Source organism: Solanum dulcamara, chromosome 6 (assembly GCF_947179165.1).
Source record: "Solanum dulcamara chromosome 6, daSolDulc1.2, whole genome shotgun sequence".
Lineage (NCBI taxonomy): Eukaryota > Viridiplantae > Streptophyta > Magnoliopsida > Solanales > Solanaceae > Solanum > Solanum dulcamara.
Window position 1 is genome coordinate 76,547,091 of NC_077242.1, and position 10,776 is coordinate 76,557,866.

Here is a 10,776-nt window from a genome sequence, read left to right on the forward strand (position 1 = left end):
CATTGTGTTACTATTTATTCACAACTCTAAATTGCAATCTTCCTTATTATTAAAAAAAAAGAAACATTTCCAATGGCTCGTTCCATTTTCTTCATGACATTTCTGGTCTTGGCAATGATGCTCTTTGTTGCCTATGGTTTGTCTTCCATCATTTATTCCACTAAAACCTTATAAAATAAAATAATATGTAAAATTACTCTATTTTTCTTGGTCAAAATATTAAGTACTATATTTCTTGGTCAAAATATTAAGTATAAACGAAAAAAATAAAATAGAAGAGGGGTATGATCTCTAATTCTGTTTTGAAATCATAATTAAAAATAATGTAACTAAGTAGGCAGCGAATCGTTCAAATGAAGCCTAGAATAGTGAATTGATACATGCTTTAAAGCTATTTGTATATGTTTGACAACTATAAAAAACCTTGAAATAATTTGTTTGCTAATATTCCTCTAAAGATTATATGAGCAATATTTCTTTTGATTACGTCTCTATCTTATTCTAACATTTGTTTCTAATATTTGTTACTACTTGTGAATGATTGTAGAGGTGCAGGCTGAGAAGAATGAGCACATTTGCAAATCAGTAAGCCAAACTTTCCCAGGAATATGTATTACCAACTATCCATGTAGAAAAGCTTGTCTCACTGAGGGATTTACAGATGGTCATTGTAGCAAAATCCAAAGAAGGTGCCTATGCACTAAGCCATGTGTATTTGAGAAAATTTCAAATGAAGTTGAAACAACTTTGGGTGAGGAAGCAAAAACTCTAAAGGAAGCTTTGCTTGAAGAAGAGATTATGATGGAGTAATTAAGTGAGACTAAGGATTTGAGTGTCAAAAACAAAATAAATAAAGTGTTGCCTTTTCTTGAAAAGGTAGCTTATAATGTTGTCTTATTGGCCTTTAGTAGCCATTTGAGACATTAAATAAGTTGTGACACATTGTTAATCCTTTTGAAATCTTGTATCGAGTTTATGTATGTTTTAATGAAAAATGATTGACTACGATATTTAACTTTATGTATGAAATATGTATTACGTTTATTTAATCACTTTCTATCATAATTCGTTTTCTGACGAATTATAGAGTGACCCGAAGCTGGAGCTAGTCTTCAAATGCACATGAAACTTATTCACTCTGTTTTAGAAGAAATATACCCTCAAATCTTCTCTTTTGATGAAAAAAAAGGATGAATAAGATAACATTTTAAAGTAAAGTCTTTTGACATATATATATATATATATATATATATATATATATATATATATATATATATATAAAGTTAGCCCAACAAAATTTGTCACAATAATTTAGAGAGCAGATAGGGTTAAGAAGTCTCAGTATTTGTTTTTCCTCTTGAATATTAAAAATGTTTCTATTGATGAAATATTAATAGAGATGTACAAATATTGTCATTTGGTAACATATAAAGTTGTACGGATCAAAAAAGATTATGGTGGAGTGGTAAGTACTTCTCCATCTTTAATCAATAAACACGTTTTTCTGATTCACACTTATTGACTTGTCAATAAACATGTTTTTTATTCACATTTATTTTAGGATAAAAGAGATAAATATATCTCTCGACTTTGCGTTTTCTAGCATTATATCTTTATCGTCTAACACATAATGCATATATACCCTCATCGTCTAATAAATAATGTATATTTATCCTATTTATTAACATGCTGAATTAAAAATAATAATCTTAAAACTGATTTTTATTTTCTAAAAATAGCACGTGACTTAAAAAATTACCTAATTCTTTTTTTGAACCCCCCCTCCCCAAGACCCTACCCAATTAGATGTTGTTTAATCTGTATTATTAAGACACTTAAAACAATAACTTTACAGAACTTCGTAATAAACAACAAAGTTGAAAGTGATTTTCAAAATCAGAAAGTTAAAACCAATAAAAAAATATAATCTGCAACATAATAGAAACAATATTGAAAATAAGAAAATTGAGCTCATTGAATGCACATTGAATCATTAAGGAAATTATTACCCTCAAGTATCTGAGGTTAATGAAATATATCTTCTCAGAATAGAACAATCTTACACAATGATGCATTGATACCTAAAACTACCGTGTCAGCAAACCACCCAAAGGCAGTAAAGTACACTAAAATTTGTTTGTGCAAAAGAAAAAGAAGGTCTATAAATTGTTATTTTAAAATTAGAGGAAACAAAGAATAGTGTGAACAAGTGTTTATTGTGCCTTATTGAAAATGTTACAATCCTTTGAAAAAGTCACAAACCTTCGAAAATGTCACATAAATGTGCCAAATATTTTCCAAATCTACTACAAATCGTATAAAACTTATTATGTTTAATAAGTAAAGAAAAATACATATGTATTAATTAATATAGGGCCTTTATCTGATTGAGGGATAAAAAATTTCCTAATTATCTACCATTTTAGAAAACTTAGAAAATAATTGAATAAGCTAGAATATTCAAAATTTTGAATAATGTATTGAAAATAAATATAAAAATTAAAAATTATAAAAATACATCACTAAGTTTGATATTGTAGAAGTTTATATCACATTTCATATTCAAAGAGAAATATAATCATTTTAAATTTAAGAATATGAAAAATGTATTATACCATATTTTTTTAAAAATGTATCTTAGAATGAGCTTTAAATTTATATGAAAAAGTTACTAATTAAAATAAAGACATTTTCCAATTCAAATTTAAGAATAGTATTTTTTTTTGGTGGAATTCATGCCTAGCAAGTGCTTTATTTCTTAAAAGTGAATTTTGTTTTACATGAATTTAAATTAATTGTGCTTCAACTCAAACTCCAAAACTTCTATCATCTTCAACTTCTCAACAAAATATGAAAATCCGTCACACAAATAAACCAAATATGACTCGAGGCTACTATCGAGAGGAGTAAAACAGTAATTTATCAAGAATTTTCGAAAATGACCCTCAATTAGGATCATTGCATTCACATATTATTGGCCCACTAAATATTATGTTTTTTGGTCTTAATCATATTTCACTGCCTATAAATTACCTCCATTGCTTTATGGTTTATTCACAACTCTAAATTCCAATCTATCTTATTATTAAAAAAACATTTCCATTCTCTTTTACTCATTCAAAGAGACTATGGCTCGCTCCGTTTGCTTCATGACATTTCTTGTCTTGGCAATGATGCTCTTTGTTGCCTATGATTTGTCTTCCATCATTTATTCCTTCATAAAAATATTCTCAATTAAACAATTCTTCTTTTTATAAACGAAAAATATAAAATAGAAGAGGGTTAGGATCTCTAATTTTGTTATGAAATCATAATTAAAAAAGAATGTAACTAAGTAGGAAGCGAACCGTTCAAATGAAACCTAAAGAATAGTGAATTGATAAATGCTTTAAAGTTATCTGCTATGTTTGACAACTATGAAAAATCTTGAAATAATTTATTTATTTATATTCCTCTAAAGATTATATGAGCAATATTTCTTTCGATTACGTCTCTATCTTATTCTAACATTTAATTTGTAACTACTTGTGAATGATTGTAGAGGTGCAAGCTCAGTACATTTGCAAATCAGTAAGCCAAAAATTCAAAGTAATATGTGTTACCAACTATCCATGTAGAAAAGTTTGTCTCACTGAGGGGTTTACAGATGGTCATTGTAGCAAACTCCAAAGAAGGTGTCTATGCACTAAGATTTGTGCACTTCAAATAAAGAAATAACTTTGGGTGAGGAAGAAAAAAATCTAATTGAAGATGTGCTTGAAGAAGAGATTATGATGGAGTAACTACGTGAGATTAGGGATTTTGAATGTCAAAAAAACAAAATTAATAAAGTGTTGCCTTTTCTTAAAAAGGGGTAGCTTATAATGTTGTGTTATTGTCGTATAGTAGCCATTTGACACATTAAATAAGTTGTAACACATCATTAATCCTTTTGAAATCTCGTATCAAGTTTATGTATGTTTTATTAACAACTTATCGACTAAGATCGTTAATCTAATGTATGAAATATGTATTTCATTTATTTGATCGCTTTCTATCACGATTCATTTTGTGAACACTCTTTAATAAAAATTACTTACATTCATGAATCGAAGTCGAGACTCAAGACCTGTGGATAATGATGAAGCAGTACATATATACCACCTCACATCTGATTAATAATGAAGGAGTACATATATAACAGGTCAACTTTGATATAACAGTGACCGAATTTCAAAAATATCAATAATACGAAGGATCAATTATGATTTCATAACGTAAATACAACTACTCAAATAATAAACCAAAAAGAAATGCAAAAATATTGAAAGTAAAAACTAGGGGTAAAGAAAGAAGGGATATGAGAAACTTAAAATGAGAGAAAGGGAGAGAGTGAAACACACATTTTTCTCATAATACGCATAAGCCTTTTCTTTTAATCCCCTTGTCCCTCTTAACCAGTTGTCAATTGGGTCTGGATCCCAAATAAAAAATTTTCGCAATAAATTTTCGTAGTGCTGGAAATTAACTGCGAGAAAAATAAATTTAGAAAAAAGGTAATTTTATGATGAATCTTTGTGAGTACAATTCTGTTGTTCTCTTGATTCTTTTCTCCTAATATGTTTCCGCAATTCGAGGACCAACATGTAACACCCCAAAATTTTTCGTCAAGACTCGAACCATTCTTCATATGCATATAGACTCGAACCAGATGACTTTTAATTGTATATATGAGTTACTATCAATTCCTAAGTATTTGAAGTATATTAGAAGTGAATTATGGTCATAAGGAACTTCTAGTACTAAGTTGAGTTGAAAGATCCTTTACCGATTAAGTTTTCATATAAGATCTTCTAAGGGTCAACTTCAAATGACCATAACTTTCATAATATTAAGAGATAGGTGGGACATGTCCAATCAAATTAAAGGTCTTTGAATCCTCTTTCCAAATCCACCAAGTTTGCCGCATTACGAGTTCAGAGTAAAGAGTTATGACTATTTTACTAATGATTGTCAAATAAAATATATTACGACCCGTAGAAGATATTATGACCTGGAGTGACGACCCATAGGAACAAGTTACGAACCGTAGAAATGTTTACGGGTATTAAACATTGGTCATAAACAAAGATAAGAGGCTCATTTTTTTTTAGCTTTTTCTAAGGGTTGGCAAGACGAATTGGGTCTACAACCGGTAAACATTTTGACGACCCGAAAGAGTGATTCGTAGGGACTTCTTATGAGGGATTGTTTGGTGTTTTCCCATCCTTGTCAGATCAAAACCTTAACATTTCGGGACTATTTTGAGTTCCTTATCTGTACCCTATACGAGTATACCCTCATTTAACGCTTAGTTTATTTGAGAGCAAAGATTGGAGAAGAGAAAGAAGCTAGGGTTCAAGCGTTTACTCCTATCTTCCAAACTTTTGATTTCCCTTCGAGTTACAGGTATATAAGGCTGCTCATAACATGGATTGAATTCACCCATGTGCCCTACATGTTCTTTGAGTTGAATATTCATATGAATTGAATTTTCTTGATAGATCTATGTCATAATGAGTTTTTACATCTACTAACTTGATTTTGTTATGTTGATGTTGATGAGTTGAGAAATTGATAAATGCTTCATGTCTTCATTCCCATGAACCCGAGTTGATTCCTATATTAAAACATTCTTATACTATGGTTGAGTCTAAGAGTTAATTTGTAACATCCCCTAAAAACATTGTATACGGTGTTTCAATTTTCGTCTAAACATGATACAACCTATGTATTTTGGGCATAACTTTTCATAAGAATATCCAAATTGAGTGATTCAAATTTCTGAGTAATCCCAAGATCATTACCTACAACTTTTATGAAGACCATATTTTAAGATTCGGAGGTTAAGTAGGTCAAATAAATTAATCTTTGTAAGGTAGGATGCTGTTACGGAAATGAGTGTTTATAGAAGAAAAATCATATCTCACTGTAGGTTTATCCAAATTGGTTGATTCTTAAACGATATGAAACTAGACTTCCATATCTACAATTCTTATGAAGACACCAAATCCTAATAAGGAATTTATCTTATTCCAACGCAGCTCCCAAAAAGAGTATTCTGTCAAAGATAACTCATTTCACCTACCATAGAAAGATCTAGATACATTTGACATCACTCATGACATAAATTGTCCTCCATTTAACATCATCCATAACATCAATATATTCCACTAAATTTTCAGATTTTTATTTATAATTATTTTATTTATTGTTAGGTCATCTTTCCCACCTATAAATACCCACCTTATTTCCTCATTTTATTCATCAAGCTTTCTCAAGCAAATCTTCTCTCTATACACTTCTTTACACATTCTCAAATATAGTTTTAGTTCTTAGTAGTGAAGAAATACTATTCCGGTGATTCATATACTCCGGGTAGTACACAAAACGTTCCGGCGAGGAGAGAAGCTAGGACTCAAGAGTGTTCATTAAGTCTTTCGGTACCAACTAAAGCTTCGGTCTCCAGGTATGTAAAGTTTCAATGAGAGTATTCCTTCCACTCTCATATCTAAATTATTTTGATTATATGATAAATTATGTTTATTTTCTTTAAGCTTTACTCTAAGTTATGTGGGTGTTTATCCATGGATTCTTCCACCCATGTAGTCCAAAAACTCTTTCAATTAAATATCTTGATTTCAAGTAATATTTTCTTATGTTAATTCTTAATTTTACTTAATAGTATGAATCATGGTTAAACTAATGATTATTGCTCTATTTTGATGCAACATACTTTCATATGTATGAATTGATGGTTTACAAGTAATTCTTTTATTTATCTATTTAAAGGTTCTTGAAATTCATGGTGGGTTATTTAAAGCATGATTTTTAATTAATGGATTTCAAAATATTTATGTATATTTATTTACATACATATTTGCAAGTTGAAGTAATTTAAACGCACATAGTTTTACTATATTTTTAATAAAGTTTTACTTGAAAGCTTTGACTCCAAATAAATGTTTATGAAAGAAATATCTATGATAAAAAAGGGAGTCTTATGAAATGAAAGAATGATGAAATGGTATGAATGATGAATTCTTTATGCAATAAGGACAATTCTTGCATATTTGAATTATCAAATGTTTTAATGAGCTATTCTACCGAATATGATGTTTGAATTCTCAAGCTATATGCTATGAATATTTTAAAGTATTAAACTATTCCGTGGGATTGACTTAGCACCGAATGAGGCATTGAGGTGGGATTCGGTAAGGGAATCCTAGTAGCAACCCCTTGTCTCATTAACTATGTGCCAACATAGGAGCCCTTGTAGGCTTAGGCTAATGGATCCATAAATAACCCTTAAAGTTAAAGTTAAAGAAATGAATGAAGTTGACGGAGTTCTACCTGGCAAGTAGTCTCCCCGGCCAACGTAGGGGGTTATGTTGGATTCCATGTAATAGCTCGCATGGTCTTAAATGTCGGTTATGGTTATTTTCACACAAAATGAATGTTTTAAAGGATATCCATATGATTTATTATGCATGTATTACATTATGTTCCATATTACATAAATGTTATAATATTTTCTCAATGTTCATGCATCCTTACATACTTAGTACATTCAAAATACTAACGCATACTCTTTTGCCTACATGATATCACCATGTAGAGATCGGTACTCCTCCTCGTTCTCCTCCACATGGCTAGTTGATATTCCATTGAAGACTACTTTTGGTGAGTTCCCATGTTCCGGGAATAATACTCCTTTATCTTTCTAGCTTATGATATGTTAAGATATTTTATTATGGCATTTCTTCTATTATGATTGAAGGTGAGCTAGGAACTTGTCTTAGCCCATTAAATCTAATAGTTAGAGGTATTGTTGGACATATGTAAGTTAAAGATTTATTATGATTTCCGCTTGTTTATTTATCATCATTACCTATGAAAGGCTAAAAGAATGCTAAGAGGCTTGTTTGAGGTACTTTCGGATTCCTCATTCGCCATGTCACGTCTAGGCCCTAGGCTTGGGTCGTGACCTAATTGGTATGACTTGTTATACATATTTTTATTTTAAACTTAGATATTTTGAGTCTCCTTAATTGTTGATTTTGAGTTTTGATGAGTCACGATTTAGCCTTAAAGATTGGCTGAATGAATGGAGAAATGATTGGATAGGATTATATGTTGTCATAAATGCATATCTAAACTATTCTTGAAAAATATGATTGGGATTGATTGGATAATATGATCGGTCGTGAGGTTTGGTTGTTATAGAATTGATGAATTGATAAGGGTCCAAATGGGTTTTGTTGATATAACTAGATTGAACTGATTGGATAGAGTTTTATAAGCATTGAGTTTTCGGAGGAGTATCGAGTACCAAATTAGGTAAGAGTAAGTAATAACTCAAACCCAATAATTATGTCTCCAAATATAGGAGAGGATTAAACAGTTAGAGTTAAATATTTCCCAAATTACTGTCCTGACATGATAGTATTTGATTGGTTATGGATCCATGATTGTTGATTCGTTCCTACCCTAGCAAGGTATGAATGGACGTGGCAACAATGTTGGTTTATTGTACTATCACTGGCTCATAAGTCATAATTGTCGAATAGGAGAAACTCGTAATAGTACTCTAAGTCGGATTGGAATGGATTGGGTTGGATTGTATATGATTGGTCTTGTCTAAATCATATTCCTGTTTAGACTTAGGACATATTGATTGAGTTGTTCCTTCTTCTTAGTTTAGATTCTGAGTTGAATTGATTCTACCTTGATGTATATTTTATTCTGCCATTTTACATACCCATGCATTCCACGTACTGACGCCATTTGGCCTGCATCATTTCATAATGCAGAGACATGTACTAGAGATCACCAACAGGTGCACCGTTGAGGATCTACTCGCTTCTAGCTAGTTGGTGAGTCCTCTCTAAATACCTCGAGGATCAGTTTCATATAAAAAAATTTGGATTTCTATTCGTTTTTCAAAATCAGGTATTTTGGGTTGTTCAGGTCAATTTTGGGTCTGGTGTTAAAATATCAAATTGGGTATCATTAGGCTCGTATTCTAATTGGGATTGCTTATTTTAATAGATTATCTTGATTTGGAACATCGGCGTAAGGGTAAAGCTTCGATTTTGGCAAAGTTCAAGGTTAAAGTTAAGACGCGTGAATTTCTAAATCTATGTCTAAGCTTGTATGATCATCTATTCATATTTTTACGTGTTTGGAAATGATAGAAAGTGATTTGGGGTATTAGATGAGGTTAATTGATGTTTAAACAGATTGATATTAAAATAGGGGATAATAGATAGCAAATGAGAGGATTTGTACATATTGTGTTCAATATGAGTTAATACTTGATTTATCGTGGATATTTGAATAAACCGTTGTGATACGAGTTGATATTTGACTTATAGTGGATATTTGAATATACTGTTGAGATATGAGTCGTGGTTTGTTGATATTATCATTCCATCAATGTATTTTACATGGACATTGCCTATTTTCTTTGCTTCTGATACTTTGAGATGGGATTTAATTCGATGATTATGCCGAAGGAAAATGGTTCTGATGAGAAATGATTTATGGCCAAGGAAAATGGTTCCAGCAAGAGATGAGTTATGCCGGAGGAAAATGGTTCCGGTGGATACATGGTCCATGTGTGGCCCTCATGGATTTTGGCCTGCTATTTAGCGAATATGTATCATTTAGGACTGATATGCATCACTATATGTGATATTGCATTGTATTTCATTGTATCATACATCTTTGCCATTTTTGGACTATTTTACCCCTTCTATCCCCTTGATTTGTATTGTTGACTATTGAGATGCTATTTGATACTTGAGTTGTAATGTTGTGGAGACTTATATGTATACTTGTACTGTGCTGCTAGAATTGTTAAACTAGACTAATTTTCGTGCAGGTCGTAGTCTGGGGGTTGGATGGTTTGACAGGAGTACATGTGTCTTATTAGCTTAGCTTAGTCTTAGTTGTTAGCTTGTTGGGCACCATGTTGGTGGTTCTCACCCTTTCGATGTACACTTGTGTAGGTTTTGAGCCCGGACAGTAATTCTGTTATCTCATTTTCCATCCGTGGCTTACTGAGCAGATTCGAGAGGTAGTTGTTGATGCTGGCCACCTTTCCTTTTCCTCTTTATCTTTTACTTTGATCTATTTGAGATACAAAGGTTGAGACTTGTATTTACTTCAATTTCTTATAATAGACTTATGCATTTGTACAGTCCAACAAAATTTATGTGTGTACAGATGCCCTCTATGACGAGTGTAGATTTATTGAAATGAGACTATTATAGAAGACAACTCATTTTTATATCAAATGAAGCACACTTGATCCATAAGTTGCAATTTCTTAAACACGTAACTAAAGCCAAGATTATTAATCCAAAGAGTGATATTATACTTGCGGCTAAATCGAAGTCTCATATCACATGGTGGATCTACCTTTCTGATTAAGTACCTTCGGAGTAGCCCGTTTTCAACACTTGAAGAGCAAGTTGGTGTCGCACTTCCTTTGCATCTTTGCGAGAGAGACACTTGGAGTACCTCTTTTACATCTTCGACAAGAAAGCACAAAGCTCAAATCTCATGCTTCCTTTCAATTTGAAGAAGATCTTAGAGAAATCTTTTGACGACTTGATGGAAAAAAGTGGAACATCTCGTCCTTCACAGTACTTTGTGATTTCCAACTTTGAAAACTTATGCAAGAATGTTTATTTCCTGATGTAGGAGTGACATAATTGCAAGTCGTTTGATCCTATCATACAACATACCAAA

The 10,776-nt window shown here is 31.4% G+C and overlaps 1 protein-coding gene across 1 annotated transcript; it reads left to right on the forward strand.

Moving 5' to 3' along the window:
* LOC129893121 (flower-specific defensin-like) lies at positions 1-1,020 on the forward strand. Its single transcript, XM_055968616.1, has 2 exons — positions 1-136; positions 548-1,020. The coding sequence occupies exons 1-2, from the start codon at positions 73-75 to the stop codon at positions 808-810; spliced, it is 327 nt and encodes a 108-aa protein (XP_055824591.1). The 5' UTR covers positions 1-72; the 3' UTR covers positions 811-1,020.
* Positions 1,021-10,776: the final 9,756 nt, after the last annotated feature.